General features: G+C 45.7%; 2 protein-coding genes across 3 annotated transcripts; one reads left to right on the top strand and one right to left on the bottom strand.

The window, feature by feature from the left end:
* Positions 1-182: 182 nt before the first annotated feature.
* LOC118223012 (general transcription factor IIF subunit 2) lies at positions 183-24,967 on the top strand. 2 transcript variants are annotated; one of them, XM_035409055.1, is made up of 9 exons: positions 183-377; positions 1,362-1,435; positions 1,764-1,782; positions 2,071-2,215; positions 6,325-6,360; positions 21,672-21,753; positions 22,165-22,264; positions 22,496-22,639; positions 24,010-24,967. In XM_035409055.1, exons 1-9 carry the CDS (start codon positions 312-314, stop codon positions 24,127-24,129), a joined length of 786 nt encoding a protein of 261 aa, XP_035264946.1. In that variant the 5' UTR covers positions 183-311; the 3' UTR covers positions 24,130-24,967. The 2 variants fall into 2 exon arrangements, with proteins under 2 accessions (XP_035264946.1, XP_035264947.1); XM_035409056.1 differs by lacking the exon at positions 6,325-6,360 and having other exon boundaries at positions 184-377.
* On the bottom strand, positions 14,326-16,320 carry LOC118223013 (BTB/POZ domain-containing protein KCTD4-like). The gene has a single exon (XM_035409057.1). It carries the CDS (start codon positions 15,996-15,998, stop codon positions 15,222-15,224), a length of 777 nt encoding a protein of 258 aa, XP_035264948.1. The 5' UTR covers positions 15,999-16,320; the 3' UTR covers positions 14,326-15,221.
* Positions 24,968-26,606: the final 1,639 nt, after the last annotated feature.

Here is a 26,606-nt window from a genome sequence, read left to right as displayed (position 1 = left end):
TTGTCTTAAAAATTCCTTTGAGGGATATTTGTCATTTAGAATTTAAAAATTGATCTTGGCTACTGCTGTAAAATAATAATAAAAACTGTAAAGCTGCGTCTATCCACGAAGTGTCAGCCAAGAGACAAGCATCGGCGGAACAGCGATTAGTACGGTCCCCGTATTTTTGTTGTCGTACTTTTTGAATCTTCAGAGCCACCGTATGAGTTTACAAACCGGCACTTCGTGTGTGCATATACAAAACACAGGCGGTTTGGTACGCTAATTATAAATCCTTTTGAACAATTATAATAATAAGCAAAAAATTAGGCATGTCTGAAAAAGGAGAAGTCGACTTAACTGGGGCTAAGCAGAATACTGGTGTCTGGCTTGTTAAGGTGAGTGTTTTAGCTTTCTTTCACATGTAGCTAACGTTAGCTATGATTGTTCTTTCATTAACTAGCTATCGTTAGCTAGCAAGCTAGTTTTCTAGCCCAACTCGCTTTACTTATCATGTTCTAACTATCTGTCATTAACTTGGCAAGATAACCAACGAAGCAATTTCGTCGCGTTTAGGACAAACACTGTTTTATTTAACTCATTATAACTTGTTGCTAAGTATCCCTTTTGCGGCCCATGCATCACATGTCATGTCGAACTGGGATAACTGGAGCTATTAGCCGTTACTAGTAGCTAGAAAAGTTTATCTAATTAGCTATTTACATTAATACCTGATTGATTAGCCCTTTGAGAGCGCTATGAGTAAGCAGTTGGTTAATATAATTCGCATATTTGAAAAGCATGGTTGCAACTTAGCTTGCTAAGAAGCTAGGCATTAGTGTGCTTAGCCCTATTAGCTAGCTGGGGTTTAAACCCCCTAGACCACAGAAGTTGAATTAAAGTCGAACTGCATATCCTTATTCCATAGGCTTGGATAACTGTTCCAGTTTGAATGCAGTTCTGTGGTCTAGAGGTTTAAACCTGAGGTTTAGACTCCAGCTAAGCACACTGCCATTGACCCTAGGTGTGCACTTCATTTGTCTTACCTAGCCGACTAGCTACAGACAGGTCAGATTGAACCTATCAGTATATTACCTATAACTAGTTAACATATAAGTTGGGTCACGTTTCCAGAAAGTTTTGTTTGATAGATAGGTAGCTACCTGGTGACTGACATCCCAGTACATTATGCCACTCTGGTCTGAGTTTATGGAATGTTAACAGCCCTGCAACGTTTTATACCTGGGATCTGTTTTCAAATCGTAGATGCGTTCTTTGTTCGTTTCGTATATAAACTGACGTTATGGCAATCCAACATACTGTAGTTTAGTTAGCTAGCTAGTTAACTGCTGCACTTCATTGATATTATATCTAATTCATAGGTCCCTAAGTATCTGTCACAGCAATGGAACAAAGCAACGGGAAGAGGTGAAGTCGGAAAGCTCAGAATCGGAAAGTGAGTACAAACTTTGCATTTGCATGTTTTTTTAAATATTTTTTTAAAAAGTTATTAAGGTATATTAACTGGCTAGATGTTTATTTTCTTTTGGTTCGCTGAACATTTGTTAATCTGTTTACATGGTAATGGTGTATGCTGTATGCAACACTACAAATGTATCATAAATATTTTCACTATTGTTAGCATACAAATAAACTAAAGTTATAAATATTTATTACAAATGTACTTTTTTGTTTGCTAGAATGTAGCTGAAAAAAAATTGTCACAATGCATGTATTTTTTAACAAGGTCATTGATCTCTATCTGTTTCTTTGTTTTATCAAAGGAATCAAGGAAAAGCAGAGGTAAGACCCCAGTTTTGGCTGATAATGAAGTGTGGAGTGAGTTTCAGTGTTTGTGTACCACTGTGTCTTAATTGAGGACAAGTCGACTGTGTTTGTGGCAGGCTTTTTACGTTTTGCAGTTTAGACCTATTTTAGGATGAGTCAAGATTGTCCCATTCCACAATCTGTAGTCGTTTGGTAGTACGGAAGATGTACGTCTGGCATGCGCTGGTGTTCTCCCTCAGAAATTGATCAGGTCTGCGTGCGGTGGTGGCTGAAGGTGTCTTCCCTCTGTGTTCCCCTGCGCAGGTGTCCTTCACGCTGAACGAGGATCTGACCACCATCGACACCATTGGGGAGAAGCCGACGACCGTGCGCGCCCCCCGGGAGCATCCGTTCACCATGCAGACCGTGGGGGGCCAGACCCTGGCCGTGTTCACAGAGTCCTCCTCAGGTGAGAGCCCAGGTTCGACCGCCGCCGATGGTGTCAGAGCAGGCCCAACTGTTGGGCTCTGCAGTAGTGGTGCTATAATCCCAGAATGGACAAAACCGTTTGGTTCTGCGGTACTGACACTAATAATCCCAGAATGGAAATAACCGTTGGGCTGCTCAGTGCTGACACAAATAATCTCAGAATGGATGTAACTGTTGTGTTCTGCAGTACTGACACTAATCCCAGAATGGACATAACCGGTGGGCTGCTGAGTACTGACACTATAATCCCAGAATGGACGTAAACGTTGGGTTGCTCAAATCTGACACTAATAATCCCAGAATGATCGTAACAGTTGACCTGTGCCGTAAGGCACTGGTCATGTCAGAATGAACCCAACACTTTGGTTGTGTTGTACTGATACCAGGATTAAAACAGTCCTTGAATGTCCTTGAAAATCCGGAAACATCCTGGAAAATGGTCACACACACCACTGTCCTTGTGAAGAAAATATTCATAAAAGGAACTCTATGATGCCAACAATGCTAAAATGGACTTGATAGTTAGACTGATGGTGCGCGTTGCACTTGGCTCCGTAAATCAGTGATCATTGGCTTTTGTGGTAGATAGACTATTGAAATAAATTAGAAATGACGCCACAGCACACTATTGATGATGTTCAGGAGAAGCCTAATTGAATGAAATAGGTCCTCAGGCTCTAATTGTCCCCAGAATGGACGATGAAACCCGAAAGGTGTGATGTTTGTCTTTATGGTTTAATTTATGGTTTTTTATGTCTTTTAATTTCGTTCTGTAGTACATTTTAAAAATGGCGCAAAATGCAGACACAGTGCTGCACAGTGAAGGAACTGAGATCTGCAAATACGTCCACATTTTCACAATGTGCTGATTGGAGTATTCATCACAGCAACTTGAATGTAATCTTTAGAGACGTATATGGGGACATAACAGAACAGCGGAGCCTATTATTCCCGGCAATGACTTGATTTCCGCTGGAACACGTGTGGAATGCCAATTGTTGCTTTTTTTTTTACTTTTTTCAAATCTTCTGGATTACGAGCTTTCTGCCAAGCTTTCACAAATGACAGGTATTGATTAAATAGTTGCTAAGCAACAGGTTTTTCCGCAGTTCTGGCAGCGAATAGGGGCTTTTGTTTTTTTTGTTTTTTTACAAGCCTGCTTAGGTCTGAGGCAGTTTTCAGTTGGTGCGGCTCGCAACGAGAACACCTCGGCAGACGTGCCCAGATACGCCGAACCTTCGCGGTGCAGGACGCAGAAAGCGCGTTTGCCTTGGCAGTGCGGGCGAATGCTTTGTGCGGCAGACATTCTTTTTGACCGCAGCCGCAAAATGAAAGGTTTTTCTGCGTTACTTATTTTCAGGAGCGACGTGGCTCCCAGCTTGTAACTTCAGTGTGTGTTTTAAACGACAGGTTCTGGGGAGCGCCGCCGAGCTCTTCGACCCCATTTTCTTTCAGGTCTCCCCTCTACAGCTGTCAAAGGAACAGAACTCAGCCAGAGTGCCTCAGTTCCCCTATAGACCTGTGCTACCAATTATGTTTTTTTTTTTTGACAAAATCTTCAGAATCATTACAGGGTCAGGTGTAACTGTAGCGTGTCAGCTCCCCATTCCCATTCCCAGTCATGCGCACTGTGGTACATTCAGATTCGATTCCACGTCGATGGAATCGGAAACCATAATAAGATGAACACACATGCAAACACCCAGTCAGAGATTCAGTGTCAACAGCCCTAAAGAACAGTGACTGTGCAGATGAAAAGAAAGGTCAAAACTGTCTGTCACCGTCCTTTTTGAATGTGGGGTTTGATACTGTCTTCTCGTCTTAACTGAACTTTTTGACTTGCGGAAGCTGCTCGGAGGTAAGTGTGGCCTGGCGGGATGGCTCTCTCATCCGAGGCTCGAACCCGTGCTGTAATTTTGCTGCTGCAGTAATCGCTCGCCTGGGCTCTCTTCGTTCCACGCTGGAACTCCAATCAGGTGACAGGGGGGCTGTTCAAACTATCCAACGCGTTGATCACTGCTTTCCCTGGCAACTTTCTGCTTTTAAATGCTAAGATAATGTGAGTTTATTTTGGTCTGAATGCACATATGGTATTTACAGTCACTAGCTGCAATGGAGTGGAGAAGCTGGATACAGTTATTGTCGCTGCACATAGTTACAGTCATTAGCCTGATCTTGCGTATATTCTCCATACTGTGGTGCGATAGGTGTTTCGTGAGATGTATCATTACGTGGTCAAGTTTTTATTCAGTACATCTATTTATGCATTCAGCTGTCGGGCAAATCTAGAGCCACCCATGTCTAAACTTTGTGGTTTAAGCATTGGCCGATGTAGGTGGAGTATTCCAAGTACAATCGCACAGAAGTTTTTTCCCATTCAAGATTCCCATTCAAGATTTTGTGCAGTACCTCCCGCCTTCACGTTGCATTCCAGCTTCTCGGCCCACCACTCCGCAGCGCTTGAAATAAAAATGAAAATCTATCGCATTGATTTACTGCGCTTTTAACATTTCTAGAAGCTTCCTTCAGCGTGTGCAGGTTAGACTAACTTTGGGCCATTTTGTAAAGTGAGTCAATCTCAGGGTTTAGTGAAAATTCTATAAAGACCGAGGGCTTCCGCTCAGATCGTTTCTGAGGTGGTAACAGAGGCCGATTGTGCAGGGACCTTGCTGTGCAGATTCTTCGATCTGTACCCCCTCGTCGAGCGACCGATAGCAGGCAATGATGTGGCTCGTCCGAGATATATGAAGATATCCGAGTATGCCCAGCGCAACTCATTTTTCAGCCTTCAAGCGGGTCCACCTTTGACCTCTCATACCATAAGTGGGCAAGCTAACATTTCTTTCAGGATGTAGGCTACATTGGCTTTGCTTACAGTTCCTGGCAGGTAAATTGTCAAGGCTGCAGGTTTTGTATTATTATACACACAGCTTTGCCCAAAGGAGGACGTTTGATTGGCAGTCGATGCTCACTTTGGTTCTGGTCTGCAGGCCGTCGCCATTAGAGTTGCTTGCGCTGGATCGCTCAGCGGTGCTGCCGCCATTTTGAACGCGCAGCAGATGAGTCGACTCGCTCTCCTCTTTAGTTTCCGACGATGCGCGCGCCACGCGGGTTTCGCGGGAGCGTCTTCCCCGCCGCAGAGCCCGGAAGCTTCCGGAAGCCGCTTTCGATACCTCGCTTGCCGCCGCAGACTTGCGCGCGGAGCTCCCTGGTTACGCCGGTGTGGCCCGAGACCGAAGCGGGAGGCTGCGGAGCAGGTCGCCGCCTCGGTTGAGTTCACGTCGCGCTAACTAGGGAGCTCCGTAGGCCTCTGACTGTGATTCTTTCTCTGGCTCCGCCTGCCGCTCTTCGCGACATCGCCTTGCTGTGACGTGCTTTGGTGATCTCCTTTAACGGGGCTAAATTCCGTGTGAGTGGAAAGTGAACTTAACGGCGTTTGACCCGCGCAAATGCATGACTTCCCACGCTCTGTTTTAACTGCTCAACCTGTGTTCTTTGTTTCCTCGATTGAATAGTCAGCCATTTTTTACCTGGAATTGTATTCAGGTGGTAACCGTAGCTAAAGGAACCGTGGGTTAACCGAAACTCTGTGGTACAAGTGCCACCACTGCCATGGCTTTTTATGAAATCGCCTCACCTTTACTTAATGTATCGTTTAATGTATCCATTCCACGGTGGAGCAGTTTGAGCTCCGTGTTCCCTTTTAGGAAAGGTGCTCTACAGCTAAAATTCATCACCGAACATAAAACATATTTCTACTTCAGTGAAGAACACTTTGCAGCGTTAAAACAGAAGGTTGGGTGTTTAATTACTTTCGAAGTCATACCCTCTCGTCGTGGGCTTGTGTCAAATGGCTGGAATGGGTAACGACGGCCGTGTTTGGGCAGACGAGTGCGGGGGGGGGGGGGGGGGGGGGGGGGTTGGAGTGTTCTTGCTTGTGTGGCGCCGTGCTTTGTTTGCTCGCGCACACGCGTGCGTGTTTGTGTTTGCGTGTGCAGTGCACATGTGCAGCGCAACCCTCGCTAACGCCTGGCTGAAGGAGTCCCTGTTGTCATATGTGAATGACCGTGGCGCGTTCTCCCCCTGTAGGCCAGTCAGAAGAGAAATCTGACGGCGGAGTTCCAGGTGAGTTTCTTTCCCCTCCCCCGCCCGAGCGCTCGGGTCTGGACCTGACCCCCCCCCCCATCCCCACCACCCCACCACCACCACCACAGGGCTCAAAAATGCTCCAATTTTAGGAACTTTTTCTTCCTGCAAAATTGAGGTGTGCAATTGGGGAAATACTTGAGGAGCACAGCTACTAATTGGGATGTATTAGTGCGTTTTGAAATCTTGCAACTTGGGAGCGAGTGTGCTCCTTGGAAAAAAAAAAAACGTTAGCGTATCCCCCGCAGTCTGTCTTCGCATCCAGAGTCTGATTGCTGCTGCCTTTCGGGCCCGCCCCCCCCCCCCCCCTCTTCAAATCACCGTCATTTAATTGAGTTTCATTTTTTGACACGGCGGTATAATTACGCGCGGAAAAAATAGAGAACAAAAGGCCGCTTACGGATCTGGTGCAGTCCTTCGCTAATGATAGTAAATTGAGATGTGCCGTGTTTTCTCTGTCTGAGTCACGGGCTCATTTATTTAATACGCTTGACCTTCTCCAGCGTGACAGTGACAGCGCAGTAGCGAGCGCTGTACAAACTAAGCTCACCGAAAATCCTGCTCGCGCCATGCAGCTAGGCTATTCATCCGGGGCCAAATGTGGCCCATTATACACTTACCGCTGGGCTTTTGATCACTGAGAGAAAATTCCCCAGAATATTCAGAGGCTGTGACCGTGTCTGCCCCTGCACGGTGTTTGGCATACCTTCCACTTGGAACTGACTAATAAGCAATAGCTGCGTGACACCAACCTTGTTTACACACATATAAATTTAACATTCCTCACACGTTGGTTTATAAATAGTATGTGGAAAGTACTTGGCGTATACGCTGTGAAGCGGTTTACATGCAAGTGAAAGTGCTGGCACAGGGTCTGTAGAAAGACCGGCTCCCCGGAATCTGGAATTGAACAGCTCTGCCATGTGTGCTTAGAGTTAGTTAGAAGGCCAAACAGCCCCCTCAAACCTTACGCGTCTGAACCTTACAGTCATTGATACCCACAGCCCGATTTACTTAAGACCTTTAGCATGCACAGAACCTTTTCAGCATACGTAAAACCAATAGCCAGTGATTGGCCATGGTACTCGCTTTGCACCGATCATTGGTTGTTTTATTAGTTTTGCTTGCGCTACAAGGTTTTGCACACGCTGAATGTTTTGGCAAACCGAGCCCTCGGTCTTTTGTTCTGCGCGTCGAGTTTCCGCTGCTGGGGGGGACACGGTGTCGTGTTCACCGGTCAAGTCCTCCTGGTCTGCCTGTGAAAGTGAGCTCAGGTGGCGAAAGGAAGGGGCACCAGCTGTCGCCGCGCGCGTCTGCAGGGAGGCGGGTGCGTGTGGCGGAAAGCAGCTCAGGTTCTGTAATTTGGTGTGGGGGGTGTGGGGTGGGGGGGGGGGTGGCGGGGGGCATCAGTCACCCCCCCTCCTGCCTGACAGCTGGAACTCTGCCTAGCCTGATTGGAATGGCACAGATAAATTACCTCCTGGGAAAGCTGGATGCTTCTGCTAGAAGTGGTGTTAATAATAATGATAATATTAATAAGAATTGTAGTAATACAAAAAAAAAATTGTAGTTAAACTGTCACTTGTACAGCACTTGTCAGACCAGTAGTAAATATAGTTGCAAGCAGAAATTATAGGGTTCCAAGCTCACAGAAAGAAGACAGAGAAAACATTATGACCGACAGACAAACAAATACAGAAAGGTTTTCGTGAGGATTTAGTAGGCAGTTGGTAAATTATGGCTAATTTTGTGTTAGGACATGACCTTTCAACAGCTTTTTTCTGTCAACTTTGCCATGGGATTGTAGTTGGTGTGACAACTGAATTTCCATGTGTGGGATCATAAGAAATCATCCTGATTGCACTCATAACTTCATGATAGCTGACTGTTCATGTGTTAGAGATTGCAGCTTTGGGATTTGAACCAACCTTTGAAGGCCACTTGTCCACTATGCCACTCCCCAGGTTAGTGTGTTTGGAACGTGGAGGGGGCTGTTGCAAGGGGAGGAGTGTCATGGCAGTCCAAGCTATATTGGAAACGTGAGAAAGAAGGAAGGGAAACATGGATGGATGTTCAGATGATAAGAAAAGCATGTCTTTGAGCAAACGAGTGAGGCGGTATCCACCTGGTACACTGCATGCCGACGGATTGAATTTATTTTGCCCTTTATCTGTAAATCCCTAGATGCTAACAATAGACCGGCATTTGAAAAAACAGAGAAACATCAACAGTGAGATCAACCCCGAGGTGAAGTCTTCCATCAGCGGAGGAAAGGACAGCCATGAGTGGCATTGTTATGTCATTTCGAGAATAACAGTTGCGTTCTGAAGTACAAATATTCCACTGGAAAAAGTGGACAATGTGAAATTTGCATGCATTTTTACACAAGCATGTAATTAATGGGGGGAGGGGGGTTCTGCCAGCTCAACAGCTTCGACAGAGGTATGTGCAGCAGACCGCTACTTTGCATAAAAGAAAAACTCTAGAACTGATTGAAATACCTGACAGCATGTCTGTGGTCACCAACAAATCAACAGATGGCAAGGACAATTTATTAATTTATTAATTTTTTGCATATTTTGTTTGTTCTTCAACGGAAATCCCTCACAACCGAACTGAAAGCCCTCCTTGCTGAAACGGTGTACCTAACTGCTGTGAATTACTGCTCAGCTGCAGATGGCATCAAGAAAAGCTTATTGGATTGTAATTGATTTTGACTGCATTTGCATCTGACAATGCAGCTTACATGTTAAAAGCATATAAAGACATCCTTAAAGTCTTGTTGACAAATTCAGTGTATTCAACGTTTAATGCCTACACAGCGAGACTGTTTGGTCAGCTAATTGATTCCCTAAAATTGACTAACTTGTGGCCACTGTCAAGAAAGTTTTTAAACATTGCCCAAGCCGGAAGATGTGTTACATGGAGCAGACTGGGAGCTTGATTACCGGGTAAGGTTCTTCTCTGTCAATGAAATTCCCCCCTGAACCATGTTGGTAGTTGGTATTCTGCTATAGCGTACCATTTAAAGCGCATCCTTTTTTATCCCAGATTTGTGGAAATGGAGATGGATATCGCACCAAACACCTAACAGAGCTCCAGGCATTTTTGAGGCATAAGGGTTTGGAAACCCAGCTCTTGTTAATTGTGGGAAAATGGGAAGAGTCTCATGGACATGATCCTGTGGTATGCAAGTAGTGACATTGGAATCCAGGAAACCTATAATAAAATTGAAGAGCTTACAAATAAATACTGTGCATTTGCTCAGCTGATGCACAGCACAGACAATAAACCACCTATACGTCAAGAACACGTTGCGAGAAACTCTCAATACATTACAACCCTGATCAACCCTGTTTCTGTCAACCAACTCACAAGTTTCTTAAGGCTCTTAGGATTTTTGATTCCAAGCAAATGTGCAGGCTCAATGTGGCAACCTCCCACTACTCTCGATTCCGGGTTTTGACAAAAACTGTCAGTCCGAGCTGGGAAATTATAAATTATTTGGACAGCAATACAGCACTGCTATGTCACTTACAATAAAAAAAAATGATTTAACCTTTTTGTGCAAGTTAAATGTTGTATAACTGCTCTCATTTTTAATGTGGGCATTTTCCACTGCTTCTAACAAAAACGAACATGCCTCTGCCTGTACAACATTTAAAAAAAATACTGCAGAATGTTCATGGTAGTAAGGAATCAAATTGAATTTAACAAGTGAGTGTCGCTTGTAGACATCGCTGTCAGTCGTCGTCTGTGCTTAATTAGTGTCAATTACTTTATCAACTTAGATGATTGGGGTGGTGTAAATGGGATAAATGTTTGAGATGGGGCTTGACAAAGTGGCTGTCGGGGCCTCTAGCTGGTGGAGGACTGAAGTACCATGCAAGAAAACAAGGGGAGACAAACTGGTTGTCAAGTCTTTAGTTTGATGAATACTGATCAAACCATATTGAAAGTTTTATATTGTCAATTCATCGGACCAATTATATCTGGATATTTCTGTGTACTGCACGCTCAGTTTTTGATGTAGTGCTGCTTTTGAAGTTTATGACTGAAGGACAGAAATAACTTTTTTTTTTTTTCGGCAATGTAGGAGGACAATGCCACGAGGTCAAGTTTGAATATTACATTTCCATGTGTGGGATCAATGAAGTGTGACTCATCTCTCCATTAATCAACCTCAAAAGGCTTTTACTGGTATCGACACCATCGTGATTGCACTGGCAGCTCATGACATGGAGACGGTAACAACAGTCCAAGCTATGTTGACAGCCTCAGAAAGAATATAATAGCTTTCCATTAGTCAATTTAAAAACGGCTTTACAGATATCATTGTGAGAGTCTAGACGTAAGTTTTTAGCTTGATCGAGATTGATCAAAATATATTGGAATTAATCTGACTAATTGCATCTGGAGATCTTGGTCTAATGTATTCCCAATTTTCGCGATTATCATTCTACTTTTTTGTGTATTTGGAAAAGTATCCCGGCTGCTGGAGAAGGACTGCCCGATGTCTGACTTCTCGTTTATTTAACAGTGTTGTATTCACCTGCTTTTAATGTAGTTTGCACAGATGTGGATGTCTGGCTGTTGCCACGTTCCGCCATCACCACGATGGCCAAGCATAGCCTACAGCGTGGAAGACAGAGGATGCATCCCAAATCAGTTTGTCTCCTCCCTGACTGGGATACTGATTGCGTCCTATTGGAACTTTATTTTGAGTGAGAGACGGCTGATTTGCAAAATTATAATTCATTATTAAGCTAAATTATCTAACATCTTTTTTTTGTCCCTCTCCCGCCTGAACTGGCTGACCGCCTGCCCCAAGTTCCTGACCGAGTCACAGACATGTGAATTCATTAGAAACTACTAGTAAATTTCCTTGGCGAACTTTAGCTGACGCCACCAAATCCAAGGTTAGCTCTAGTTCTTGAACGAGCCCTGTTGGCTTGTTTTCTTGCTTTGCTGTATCTGAGCCACTACAGCGGCTAGCTAGCTAGCAAGCAAGCGACAACCACTGCGCTGTTCTGTAACCACACCCACCCCTCTCAACACAGAAAAGAGTGCCACGCCCAGACTCATCCGGAACACATTTTAGAATAACAAATACCGTTAAAGGTTGCATGAATTTGCATAAAGCCAGAGATGACCAGTGTAGCATAGATATGCCTTAGCGTGGCTATTTTATAATATTTTCAAGACCGTGTTGTATGGTTCATTGTAGTGGTGTGGAGTTGTGTTTATGCATTTTGCTACCAAAGTGATTTTCTCTACATTATGCATGCTGTGGGCCGCAGGCTGCGAAACGCCGCCGTAAATTCATAAACGAGTCTGCAGCCGACCCCCCCCCCCCAGGTCAGACGCACAAGCGAGAAAGGAAGGGGTCGATTTGCACAGAGACGCGTGGGCGCGTCGCCTTTTCGCCCGTTTGAAACAAGAGCCCGCCTGCCTTCCCCACCTCCTGCCCCCCCCCCCACCCCACCCCACACCACCCCCTGCGAGGCCCCGGCTTCCCGCCGTCTGTCGGTTGGACCTCCACCAACCGGCGCCCAGGCCTAATAAACTCCTCAGTCTCTCATTAAAAATGAATGGGCCCTGTCTGCGGGACACGGAGGTTTGAACTCGGCGCTGCCGAACGGCTGCGTCTGCGGAGGCCTCCAGTCAGCCAGCCCCCAGATTCGTTTAGCCGGTGAGGTTGCAGATGATTGAATGAGAAAACAAAGACAAACATAGAAAGAGGCCCCACCTGAGTGGGCTGTGAAGATCAATAGATAATAACGATACATGGCGCTCTTTGGTAGTGGAGTGATGATGAATTGAAAAATTGAAAGAAAAAGCGAGGCACTCTCCTATAGGTCACACTTAATAAAATGCCTTCATTCTGTGCCGTGCGCTCCAGTGAAGTAATCATACAGAGCTCGATGCACTTCGCCTTCGTCAGGGAGCCCACTGGATTATGGGTTTTAATTAAGGCTGATGGCCTCTCGTGCGCGGGCGTGCGGCCCCCTCCCACGCGGGTGTTGGCGCGCGTGCGGCGGTTCATTATCCGCGTTCGGACGGGCGGCGGGCTTGAGATGACCTTTCTTCCGTTAAATCCTTCGGGGATTTTCATCGATAGCGCCGGCGAGGCTGGCACTTTAACGACGGGCCGTGCGTACGAGCAGAACCCAGCCGCGAAGGACTGGGAAACCAGCGAGGGGCGTTCGCCTCCCTGCCCCTCCGGGGTACAGTTTGAAAGCGCTGTCCCGCTTTGATGTTACCTACTTTTATCGCGTTGCGTTCCCTGCGCAAACCCCGGTCGGCTGTCTGCCACCGCGTGAGAAGAGCGTTATTTATTTCACGTCTCTTACATTGTCGAGTGTCCAAATGGGGGCACTGCGACATGGCCCTTTCGACATCGGTTCACTTCTCAGTACAATGGTCGAGTGAGCCGTGGCGATGGACGACGTCGAGCGCATCGGAAAGACGGCGGCAAGCTCGCTTCGTGCTTTGCTTGGCACGTCCACGGTCAAGCGAAGGCCTTGGATCGCTTTGTGAAAGCAACAGTTAGAAAGAATAAAAAAATAAATAATGCTACGACCCACTACCAGAAGAATCACCAACCGTGGGAGGTTTTTGAAAAAGGTATTTTATAATGGGCACAATAGGGGGTAGTACATCGTGGTATGTATTTATCTACCCAGAATGAGGTGTTCCTGTTTCTGGTGAAGGTTTCTGTCTGTTCTAGGGATGAATAAGCATTTCATATGCATAAATATGATAGACTAATATATTAAATAATAAATATAACCAGCGTGCAATGCCTGTGTTACAGGTTCCGTTCTCAGGTAGGGTGCTGCTTGTTGTGCCCTTGTATTTAACCAGAATATTTCCAGTAGTATAAATGGATTGTATGTAAAAACAATGCAAGTTGCATAACTCACCCAGGGTACGAGCATCTGCCTAAAATGTGAAAATAAGACCGCGGCTGGTGTGCACTGAATAACATGTTGTGTAATATACGTACACACACACACACACACACACACTTTTTTTAGGTTTGCTATTGTAATGTGCAATTTAGAGGTCTTACAGATGTCATGATATCCTCTCAGCACACACTTTATTTTCTGTTGGTTAAACTTGATGTAATTATATGAGTGAGATCTTGACTTTCTTAGATTATTATTGTGATTCTTATCCCAATAATTGTATTGCTGAACCTGCCATGCCATGAGTTGTTAGAGACTTGTAGCTCTTGAAGTTTGCGCTTATGCTGTACCCAAGTCCCATTCCAACTGGGTGAAATTTTTGGGGTCTGAAATTCATATTTCCATTAATTCTGTTATTCCTAGTTAATCGGGAAGGAAATCATATCCCTGATATGAAAAGGAAAGATTACCCCCCCCCCCCCCCCCTTGAAAACTTGCTAGAAGAATCTGTTTGAGTACATTCAGACTATTTATCTGTGGTGCGCTTGCAAGCAGCAGCGAATGCTGTTTTTATTGAATAGCAGTAAGCGTACGAGAACATCTGTGTTGCCATGTCCCAGTTTGAAATGGGAGGAGGAATTCTAGAAGATGCCAAGAACGCTGCAGGAAACAATGAGCTTTTTTTTTTTCCCTCTGTGGGGAGACTCTGGTGTTAAAATTAATGTTATTCCGTCCCTCCGTGCGGCACACATTTTTCACACTGAAGTAGCCTACATAGCCGTAGTATTATTGAAGGAAAATGTAGGCTACTATCTGATCTGTAAATGCTGTCTACATAAAAACTGCCACAATGCCACTCGAATGAGATGAGTCTCCTCAGTCGACACGCACCAGCCACAGATTAGCGAACGTATAGCCTAATGCCTGGATTAGAAAATGACATTCCAGATATGAATTGGCAGCAGGAAGCTGGCTATGTAAACACAGAAGTGCTCCCTTTTCTAAAAATGAATTTTCCAGACACCGTAAACCTTGTCAGACACGCTTTATTGAGTCCCTGAATAAACAAAAATCGTTAGGAGTAGGAGGGGTAGGAGACGAAGTGTAGTGCAGCATTTATAACCGTCGGCTCTGTCGAAGCTCACGGAAGTCTCGTAAATGCACGGCGACGCTGTTTTTAAAGTTGACGTGAGGCAGCGAGGGTGCGTTTGTCACCGTTAAAATAGCACCCGGGCTTCGCTCCGATTGGCTGAAATGCAAAGCAACCAGGTTTTGCGACACTCTCCTACAGACTCCGTACCAGATTGAAGCAAAGACTACAGCATCTACCTGTATCAATCACATTTTATTTTTTTGTAAAAGCCACAAGTCCATAACACACAAATTGAGGGGCACTTTACACACACAAATAGCAAAATAGCTTCAAATGCAATAATTATCACATTTATACATGCATTTCATAAAACCTTCACTTGGTAAATCCCTTTAACTAGAAGAAGTACCGTTTACATCAGGTATGTCTAGTTGAGTGCTGCTTATGTTGGTCTCACTATGAACGGGCACATCAGATTTTCCGTATTGTAATTGTACGTCTCTCCTGGGAATCATTGGATAAATATGGACAGCAGCACAGTATTGTAAATTCAGTGTGTGAAAAATGTGAGAAATGCTCATCAACCTGTGGCACATCTCCCCTTGCGGAAAGAATCAGAGGACCTGACCGAAAGTAAACGAATCTAAACACAGGCGAGACGCGCACACTGCCGATACACATATACCTGCCTTAAACGAGCGGCGCCAGTTTTCGGGTAAGAGAAGGAAACGCGGCGGAATCGAGCGGAAAGGCGCACCCCGAGTCTCCGAGGAGCCGTCCTGACGAGGGAGCATCGGGCGAAGGAAGGGCGTTCGCTTGAAGTGGGGGGGGGGTCACTTGACAAAGTGCAGGGCTTCGCTCTGCAGGACCGAGCCGCGGCAGCTGTCCAGGCTGGTGACGAGGCGGTAGCCGGCGCGAAGGGCCATCATGACGGTCTCCAGCTTGAGGCAGTCCAGCGTGCACACGAAGGTGTTGTCCTCCTTCAGCACCAGGCGCGCGCCCATCTCCGACTTGATGAAGTGGCGGAACTGGACGGCGTTGGACGAGACCTCGAACTCCTCGGGGAAGCCGTCCATGCGGCTCTTGGAGACCTGCACCAGGCGGCCCTTGACCCTGTCGATGAAGCCGGCGTCGCTGCAGTAGATGCGGAAGCCCTGCGAGCGCTCCGAGTGGTCGGTCAGCTCCAGGAGCGCCGGCTCCAGGCGGGCGGCCCGCCGCTGCTCCCACTCCTCCACGGCGCGCGCCAGGTCGCCCAGCCGGTAGAACTCGGCCTCGCGCCGCAGCAGCTCCGCCTCCCTGAAGTCGTCGGGGAGCACCAGCTCGCCCAGGCGCAGGAAGTTGAGCACGTGGCGGAAGACGGGCCCGTCGCGGTCCAGGAAGGCGTTGCCCGCGCCGTCCACGTGCTGGACCGCCCGCTTGCCGCCGACCACCTCCTCCAGGAGGGAGCCCGGGTGGCGGGCCAGCGTCTGCCGCTGGGCGGCGTACAGGTAGCCCCCCACGTTAAGCGTGACGGTGGCCGCCGACGGCTTCTTGAAGCTCTTGCTGGGCTGCAGCAGGTCCGGGTTGATCTCCCTCAGCTCGCTGTCCATCCTTCTGAGGTTCCATTCCATGCCCGCCGTCTCCGCCACTGTGCCCCGGGCCTCCCGCTGCTCCCTGCTTTGTGTGTGGAGAGAGAGAGAGAGAGAGAGAGAGGCGTGGGCAGGAGGAGAGCGAGAGAGGGAGAGAGAGAGAGAAAGAGAGAGAGAAGGGGAGAGAGAGAGAGAGAGAGAGTGTGGAGTGGAGCTCTGCTGAAGGGGGCGGAGCCAGCTCGCTCAGCCTCCGTTCTGAAGGTGGGATTTAATTACCACTCTGCCCGCTCACTGCCGCCACAGCCGCCGCTGCCTGTACTGATGCATGGGAGCAATTAGTGCCTCTTTCTGTAGCTCTCTCTCTCTCTCTCTCTCTCTCTCTCTCTCTCTCTCTCTTTCCTGCTCTCTCTCGCTCTCTGTCTTTCCTGCTCTCTCTCTCTCTCTCCTGCTCTCTCTCGCTGTCTTTCCTGCTCTCTGTCTCTCTCTCCTGCTCTCTCTTTCTTTCCTTCTCTCTCTCATGATGAAAAGGATACTGGACCTGAGAGTCACGCGAGCCACCATGGGGGATATGGGGGGTGTGGGGAGGAGGGGGTATTGGGAGATTGCGGGGTGCAGACCTACTGAACTAATTAGGAGGGGGAAAAAAAAGAAAATGTGACGCACACATACATACATACACAAATACTCAGTGTTTTTCCCGTGTCCAGCGTGCTGACGCGTTTGGGCAAAGGGCTGACTTTATATTTAGAGCAGCAGGGGCCCCCGTCTCTGCTTTCCTGATGTTTTATTCACCGCGGGATATATCTGCTGAATGATCCGGGCAATTAAGACCCCGCAGAAGCAACGCCGGCTGGGCTGGAAATGTTTCAGTTATCAGGACCTTTCCTGTTCGTGTACAGCCAGGGAAATGATGTGTCTACTTAATTAACCGACTATCATTCAGAGGAAATGGCGCCCTAGTTAAGAGCAGCTGGTGTGGAACTAAATACTTTTATCTGTGAAGATAAAGACGGGTATTTATGCTTGACGGTACTGCGTAATTGGCCTTCTATAAGAGGGGAAAGGATATATAAGCAGAATTTTGTTAGGGATATAATTAAAATAAAGCTCCATAATGTTTGGGATAAAGACATTTTTTCTTTATTTGGCTCTGCACTCCGGTTTAGATTTGTAATCAAACAATTTGCATGTGGTTAAGGTGCACATTCTCATCTTTTATTTAAGGCTATATTTATACACTTTGGTTTCACCATGTAGAAATTACAGCACTTTATAAACATTGAACCCCATTTCAGGGCACCATAATGTTTGGGACGCAGGTGTTTCTGATTAGTCACGTGTGTTCAATTGCTTCCTATACGACGGCTTTTCATATCAACCAATCAATTAATCTTTATTTGCGTAACCCATTTTGTACGACTGAATGATATGTGCTTTTTATAGGAAAAATCCATAAAAATGTTATAAAAATGGCAGGGACGGCAGGTAAATAAATAGAGAAATTAAATATTAATATAGAATGGTATTAATATCCTAGGTCAAAATGAGGCTAAAAAGGTGGGTCTTCGGTTGACCTTTATAAAGCTCTACTGTTTCAGCTGCCCTTAGTGTGGGTGGGAGACTATTCCAGAAGCCATACGAGCTGAAAGCACCTTCACCTTAAGTTTTAGTCCTGGATTTAGGAAATATTAAAAAGGGAGTCTGAGAATCTGAGGGCTCTGCTAGGAACATATTTAGGAAGCACGTTAGCAATATGTTCAGGCACAAGTCCATGGACAGATTTAAAAACTGATAAAGGAATCTTAAAATCAGTTCTAAAATGAGCAGGTTACCAGTGTACGGACTCTGTCTCTTCCTGGTTTTAGCTAAGACTCCAGCAGCATTCTGAATGCTTTGTAACTGGCCTAATGCCTTTGTAGGAAGCCCAGAGTGTAGTGTGTTACAGTAGTCAAGCCTGCTCGTAATAAAAGCGTACATTCGTTTCTCTGCGTCACCTTGTGTGAGAACGGGCCTGACATTAGCGGTGTTTCTCAAGTGGTAAGAGGCACTTTTGGTCACGTTCCAGGTATGCGGCTGAAAGCTCAGATCGCTGTTGAAGATAATACCCAGGTTTTTAGCCGGAGTTTTGATGTTCTGTGATGGTGGCATAAATTGTGTCATCATTTTCTCTCAGTGTGCCTTAGTTCCAAATAGCAATATTTCAGTTTTTCCTTGTTTAACTGAAATATTTGCCATCCAACCACTGGGCAGCAATGTAGTATGATGGGTAAAGGAGTTAGTCTTGTAACCTAAAGGTCACGGGTGCAATTACCAGGTAGGAGCAAGGTACTTAACCAGCATTGCCTCAGTATGGCCTATATCCAGCTGTATAAATGGATGCAATGTAAATGCTATGCAAATATAGATAAGTATAGATAAATATGGATGAGAGCGTTTGCTAAATGCCTGTAATGTAATATATTAATGTCTGTGATATAGCTCTCAATGGAGCAGAGATCATCGGGCATGGCTGAGATATATAGCTGGATATCATCAGCATAGAAATGGAAGCTGATGCCATGTTTGTGAATGATGGTCCCGAGTGGGAGCATGTACTGGCGAAAAAGGATGGGGCCTAATATTGAACCTTGAGGCATGTCACAAGTAAAGGCAACTTTATTGATGAATGTTACCCCAGACAGACAAATAAATTGCGGTTAGAAAGGTAGGATCTGAACCAATTTAAAACTGCCAGAGCGGCCAACCCACATATTGAGTCTATTTAAAAGGATCTTGTGGCCGACAGTATCGAAGGCTGCACCAAGGTCGAGAAGCACCAAGATCGAGAGTTTCTTCGAATCAAGGTTGGTTCTATGCATATGCTATGCATAGCGTGAAAATGCATAGCGTTAAAATTATGTAAAAGTATATTTTAAAAAAAGATTTTAAATAATTTTAAAAACAGTGAAAAGTATTTCATAGCACATTAAATGGTTTTTTTTACCGTTATTAGTAGTCAAACTGCAAAAAAACCAATGAATTGCACTTCTGCCTGTTTTACAGCACTTCAGATGACGAGAAGCATACTTGAAATATGCGGCCCGCAAACACACAAATCAGCTTCACAATCTGCCAATGTTACACGGCTAGAGTTTGAAGGCACACAAATATACTGCAACAGGAAAGCAAAATAAAGAGTGGTGTATTGAAGAGCAGGACAAATAGGCAAATATATGGAAGAATAGATACCGGGCTGCATTCTGTCAACATTTGTCCTTTGTCTTAAAAGTAAAGAAAGCTCTTCTTCAGATTCAGTTTAGTGAGTTTTTGCGATTGAACTCAACAATCTGTTTTTAAGAAAAATAAATAAATCTTGATTTGTTGTTTTTTTTTTAATTAAATTTTTAATTAAATTTTTAATTAAATTAAATTACTTTTTTTCTGCCTGGCCATTACAGTTTTGACGTGTGGTGAAGGATATTCACCACAAACCTCGAATGGCAGTTGCCTCATCGCCCTCCGGTGACCCTAGCTGGTTGATCAGGCCCTGTGGTCTGCTTGCTAAATAGTTTCCCTTGTGGGCTGTAGTGTGAAAAGAAGCTGGCTTTGCAGAATGCTGGTCTACACTCTGCTGTGCACTGACAGTGGGGATCGCAGCAGGAGTGCGGATGTAGCCTACACAAATGGCCATTCCAAACGGGTGGAAAAAAACAAAAATATTTAAATACTGTAATAATGTTTTATGATCTTCGCTAGCTACGTTTACCATGAATGATTATTTCCCTGTAAACAGCGTTCAAGTTAACACTTAACATGTTTTGCTTTGATATTGACATAAAATACAAATAAATGTAAAGATCGTCCTCAATAGAAATTATTTTTTAATGGATGAGCGACTTTGCGCATTATAGTAATTTGGCATAGATAACCCGTCCATGTAGATTTTGCCTGGAGATGAAATTTATTGGCAAATGTGCTTGACACAACAGTTGGTTGGCTCTGGGTAAAAGCATTCAACAGGTGTCCTGTCATTGCTCTTTTGTATACGTTCTAATGAACGTTAAGGACAGCGTCCTACATAATTACTGAATTTAACAGAAAAATCACATCAATCTGCCTAAAATGAAGGGAGGGGAGAGGAAGGGAAGCCTGTGAAAATTGTGTTATTGAAAGATGGACTCTGCAGTGCATTTTTTATGCTTTTAGAGATACTGTGGAGAAAGAAAAAAAGAACACTTGTTGGAGGTTGTATATGATAACCTGTGAAATGGTAGCTTTGCTTGACTTCTTGCAATGATTTTTTTCTGTACTGATACACAGTGTCCCAGGTGTGTTACAGAAAAGCCTCACAGGCATACAGATGCAGGTTTAGAAATGTATTCATTTTTTCTTTTTTTTTTTTTTTTAAACGTACTGGAAATAATCTCTGCACCCGTACCCTTTTGCAAACTTGGCAGTCTATGGGTGCGGGTTCGTTTGGCGGCTCGGGACGGACCTGCGCGAGAAGAAACCCGCGCAGATCGCGCAAGGGTTCGAGGTGTCTTCCAGCCCGACGGATATAGCCTCTCTGCCCGTCCGGATGGCGGTGTGAGTCAGTAGCCAGGATATGGGCGTGCTGCGCTGAAGGTGTGGGCGGAGGGTCTGTGCTGCGCGGGGCGCGGAGGAGGGAGGCTATTCTAGTAGATAGAGTAGCCTTGGGGCAGACCGAGGGCAGAGCTCGCGCATCACAGGAGGGGGCGGCGGCTATCCGGTCCCTTGAATCCGCCTTCTCTTCCTTCCGTCAACTTCCGACTCCCATCGCCCAAAACAAGCTAGCGCTCCTCTCCCACCCCCGCCAACGAGCCCCTTTACTCCCAACAAACTCTTGCGTAATTCCACCAGGCTTGTTTTTTAATGTCCGAAGGGGAAGCGTGCTACGTGCTTCTACGGTGTGCTGCAGTTTGTGGCCGTCGACTCCGGAATCTAATTTTAACCGAGGAATTAACGACCTCCCCCGTTCGTCATGGAGCTGAAACGAGAACCGCGGTCAAAGGCCTCGACCACGGCCGGAGAAGGCTCCCGGGCAACGGTGAAGCAAATGGCCACTCGAGCGAAGCTGAAGTAATGACGGCAGTGTCGAACGCACACGCGTGGGCGTGTTTATGGAACTCTCACGCCAAGTGTCTCCGCTCCCATAACATAAATTGATGTGAAGTGCGTCCGTTTTAAGAACATGCAGTGATTAATGTTCGTTAGTGGGACCCGGCTCACCAAGTTATCAGCGTTAAAACGCACTCAGAACGAACGGTCTAAATTAAGGCTAAAAGCTGCGCTACAGTCGCTAACCGGTATGCACACGGGATGGAAGGATGCTTTGGAGCTAAATGCTCTTGACGTTTCGAGTGCTTAGCAGCCTAGTTTGTTTGCAGAGGCAGAGTGTCGGACTCTCTTGAACACTGTGAATGGAGAAACGAAGGCTCTTCTGCTCTTGTGTAAGGAGTGGACTTGCGCCCTGAAGTGATGAATTTGGCCGCACGCCAGGCTCGCCTAGGCGACTTGATTTTGACTGCGCGTTTCCTGGTTTGTTTTTGTCGAACAGTCGTCTTACTAGGCCTCCCTAGGCCTGTCTGCAGAGGGTGACATAAAATACATTTGAAAGGCCGTCCTGATGAATGTCCGTTGTTTTTAGAGGCTGTAAAGAAGACCCGTAGGGGGAAAAAAAACAAGTAAATGACTGCCTGTCTCTTTGTTTTGAAGACAAAGTAGCCCTGGAGGGAGTGGTGGTGCAGAGGGCCGAATGCAGACCCGCGGTCAGCGAGAACTACATGAAATTAAAAAAGTGAGTACGAGCAGATTCCTCACACAGCAGCCATTCAGATTGTCATTCCGTTGTGTCGTTCCATTCCAACGCAGCGGTTTCCCTTAGCAAATCGCTGTCACGTCAGGGGCGACATAGCTCAGGAGGTAAGACCGATTGTCTGGCAGTCGGAGGGTTGCCGGTTCAAACCCCGCCATGGGCATGTCGAAGTGTCCTTGAGCAAGACACCTAACCCCTAACTGCTCTGGCGAATGAGAGGCATCAATTGTAAAGCGCTTTGGATAAAAGCGCTATATAAATGCAGTCCATTTACCATTTACCATTTACGTAACCGATGGGCCACGTAATGAGTTTAGCCTCCGATTGGCTGAAACTCTTCCTGGGTAAATTTGTGCCGGCTGAACGTTCGCGCCGCCGCTCTCCCGTTCGCAGACTGCAGATAGAGGAGTCGTCCAAACCCGTACGCCTGTCGCAGCAGCTGGACAAAGCGGTCACCACCAACTACAGGCCCGTGTCCAATCACCACTACAACGTAAGAGCGCGTACCGTACTTGTACACGCACTTTTTCACGCGCACGTTTTTCTCAACCCCTCTGCGTTCGCGTCTCGTTTCTAAACCTTTTCACGTGTGCCTTTTCTCGCCCTCTGTGCACGTGCATTTGTATGTGTGTGTGCGCGCGCGCATGCATTGTGTGTGTGTGCGCACATGTGTGTGCTGGTGCGTGTGGGCGTTTGTGCATGCGTGGGTGGTGTCCTTGTCCAGGTGGAGTACGAGAAGAGGAGGAGGGAGGAAGGCAAGCGCGCGCGAGCTGACAGACAGCAGGTCCTGGACATGCTTTTCTCTGCCTTTGAGAAACACCAGTATTACAACATCAAGGACCTGGTGGACATTACCAAGCAACCGGTGGTGAGTCTTCCGGACCTATTCAACTTCTCGTCTCATGGACAGCCCACTCCAGGCATCAAGCAAACCCTTTAAATTTTCTTTTTTTAAAAAAATGTTCTTCCCCTAACCCAGTGGTTATCAGCCCTGTTCCTGGAGCTCTATCGTCCTGTGGGTTTTCACTCTAACCCTAACAAAGCAGGCCTCATTGAACGGCTAGAGATCTCGTTGAGCTGCTAATTAGTAATAGTATCAGGTGTGCCAGATTAGGGTTGAAAAGAAAACCTACAAGATGGCGGATCTCCTGGAGCTGGGTTGGTTACCACTGCTCTAACCGTATTCGCTCGCCACACTCGCTGCCGCTAAAACCGCCGCTCTCGGCCCAGGAGGGCGCGGACGAGCGCGCGCTCTCCTCCGTGACGCTCGTTTTCCCGGGCGCGGTCCACGAGTCCAGCTCGCGCAGACGTGAGTCGGAGGAAGACGCTACATGTATGGTTTGAGGCGACCAGACCGCCAGGGCGCCTGATTGATTAGCTGGGGCTGCTGGGGCGCAGTGAGCTGCGGTCATCTCGGGCCAACCGATTCCCTCCCTCCCTCCCTCCCAGGGCGCTATTATGCGCCAGCGACCGGTTTAAACCGGCTCAGCCAGGATTTAATATCAGACCGTGGGCCCAATCCACGCGCTTGGAAAAGTGCCTAAACAGGATGAGCAACCCAGCCGCCCCCAAATATTCTTTTTTTATTTTTGTCGAAAAATGTAGATTAGCTGCTTTGCAAGTTTACTGGCTTGGAACATGCCAACTGCACCTTCTCTGTGATGCCACTGCTCTTTTGCATCCTGATGGTAACATTATGTTCGCCTCTTCGTGAATCACTCGGGAAAAGAAGCATCTACCGAGTGGCCCTGATGTACTGTAATAAGCCAGAGCATATTGACAAGACAGAAATTGTGTTGTAAAAACATCCACAATAGACGCCTTGTGGCCAATGTAATGGAGTAGAAGGCATTCACTTACAGTTATGACAAAACCGATATCCTGTCAAAAGCATCGGTCTACATGGCCATTTGGATGCTTTTATAATTGCATGAGTGAAAGGACATTTTAATATACTCATCGTTTAATATCAGATACATTTCATAAGTATACAGTATCCTGGGGACCCCCGTCTATGCTGGTTCTTGTTAGAAACACAATTGCAATCACAGAATTTTAGCAACCCGTTCGATGTTCGTATATGCTTTTCATGTTTTGAGGGATTGTTTACTTACGGATACTTAATCCGCATTACACCGGAAATAGCTGTGCATGCTGTGAAGAATGAAAGTCTCAAATTCATATTGTTCCTACCCCCCTCTCTACCGTCTCTCTCACTCTGTATTTCGCCCTCTGCAGACGTACCTGAAGGAGATACTGCGCGACATCGGCATCTACAATGTGAAAGGCACGCACAAAAACACATGGGAACTCAAGCCGGAGTATCGGCATTACCAGGCGGAGGAGAAGAGCGACTAGCCGCGCCCTCGATTAGCTAGGGCACCGTGCCCTCTGAGGGGCTCGCCCTCATTGGCACTGCCCCCTCTTCAGTGCCATGCTAATTGCTCGCTTTTGTAGCACTGACTGGCATTTCAATTTATTATTCTTCTTTTTTTTTTTCACTTCAACTGTTAATGAGCTGATTCCCATGGCCAGAGACATTGTGAAGGCAGTGCTTTCAGTCCAAACACTCTCCGGCAATTTCTAAGGGAAAGGATAGCTGTTCATCATTATCATCTTTTTTTTTTTTTTTTTAAATAATGTTAAGTACATAACAATAACCATGGTCAGCTATAATTAGTTATTGTGTGTCTGTAATAAAGGAAGGTAGTGTGATTTTGGCATTTATATAGAGTGTATTCATGTCCAGGAGTACGTAAGACATTTATTTGTCATATCATCAACGTTTTTTTTTTGTATGGTTCTTTAAGGAGACTCACTTTGTAAAGTAACATGTCCAATAAATGTTGTCATTTGGAGTCATTTTATATGGTTTTTAAAACTGAGGGGATATTTTCAGCTCAAGACTTGGATCAAGTAGTTTGCTTCAAGCTACATGTACATTCTTTAAACAAATGAAACCCCACAAGTTTGCAAATATTACATGAACTTCTGTCTTATCAGTTTACATTTATTAGCTCCTGTGGTTTGTATTTTCCAGGGTAAAGTTACAGTTTCAAGAAAAATTTGTGAACCCTTTGGAATTATGTGGATTTCTGCATTAATTTCTCATTAAATTTGGTCGGATATTCATCTTAAAGTCGCAATTAATAGACAAACACAATCTGCTTAAACGAATAAAATACAAATAATTGTACTTCTTGTCAATACTGAATGAATAAACATTCACATTCTAGGCTGGAAAAGTATGTGAACCTCTAGGCTAATGACTTCTCCAAAAGCTAATTGGAGTCAGGTGTTCCAATCAATGAGATGAGAATTGGAGGTTTGGGTTGGAGGTGCCCTGCCCTATAAAAAAAAAAGGCACATAAAGTTTGGTTACTGACCGAGTCTGCCCTTCTCAAGATACATCTGGTCATGACAACCATACCCTGATCAAAACAATTTTCAGGGGACCTAAGAAAAAAACTACAGAGATGCATAAAGCTGGAACATCTACAAAAGTATTTCTAAAGGCCTGGGTGTTTATCGATCCACAATAAGACATGTTGCCTACAAATGGAGGAAATACTGTACTGTTGCTGCCAGACCTGGGTCAAATCAAGCGGCCAAAACCAGACTTCGTTTTTGAAGCTCATTTCCTGGTGTTGTAGTTCCTGGTTGCTCACTAGCGCCACTACGGATGGCTCCAGTATAGGTGTTTTCATATCCGGTTTCCATGTAAGTCTACGGTACAAATGCAATAAAAATACAAAGCCACTAATTTTTTCTCACAAGAACAAATAGTCATAATAGGTGTATTTTATTCGTCTTATGACTGTCCATGGGTCTATTTTATGATTTATTGCATCATTTGGGCACAGGGCCAATATTTGTTCTGGACCAATGAGGTACAGCTTGCGTCACTTCCGGATAACTTCGGAGGACTATGCTACAGTAGGGGCCACAGTCTATGGTCACTGGGGTGGGCGGTGGCGCTTCTTGGCCTTGCCATTGCGGCTCCGGCTACGGTCCGCCTGTGCTAAGTCTGAAAATGCAGGCATCCCATTTCGTGGTGATTTCATTATGGCGTGTGCTATTTACAGCTGCACTAGACGACCATAAAATAATCCTCCTCTTAAGTTTTTCGGTAGCCGAGTAATTTTTACTATTTCCTTTAGCCTACTTAACCAAATAATTACTCGGCAGAAAGCGTAATCAGCCTGCTATATTTGGTAAACCAGCAGTAGCCTGTGCTAAAACAGTTCGCAACTTCGGCTACCAAGCCGTTTGACTAGCTAGCTAACCTTAACCGGCAAACATTCAATCTGTCAAACGTGTTTGGCGGCTTGTCAGTCGTGTACATTCCGTAAATGTCTACCTGGGCCATGCTTCAAGCATGTGACAAAGCTACTATAATCCCGATTTTGGGATAAACACTTTTTCAGTTTCACGAAGCGAATTAAGAGTCTCAAGGTTCATTTGCTGAAATCACACACACAGAATGTAACGAAATTAACCATCTTGGCATTTAGAAAGGAATATGTTTTTAGCATTTAAGAGACCGACAAGCTAGGCATTTAAGACAGTGGTTCTCAGAATCGGTTCTGGGGGCTCCTTGCGTATATTGGCTTTTCTCCATTGGTTTTGATGATTTACAAGAAAAAAACGATAGCCTAATAATAATTAGAAATTCAACGTAGGCTACATTATTTTTGTCTTCATGCACCAGGTGGAAAACTTGCTGTACAAAGTGCGTTGTCATATTTACACGCCTGCAGATCAGTTATTAAAATACTTGGTAGATTTGTTAATAACCGCTGACATATTCGGTAGAAAGTGATTTGCGAACGATC

This window comes from Anguilla anguilla, chromosome 3 (assembly GCF_013347855.1).
Source record: "Anguilla anguilla isolate fAngAng1 chromosome 3, fAngAng1.pri, whole genome shotgun sequence".
In the NCBI taxonomy this organism is placed as follows: Eukaryota; Metazoa; Chordata; class Actinopteri; order Anguilliformes; family Anguillidae; genus Anguilla; species Anguilla anguilla.
This window is presented reverse-complemented; position numbering and strand designations above follow the sequence as displayed.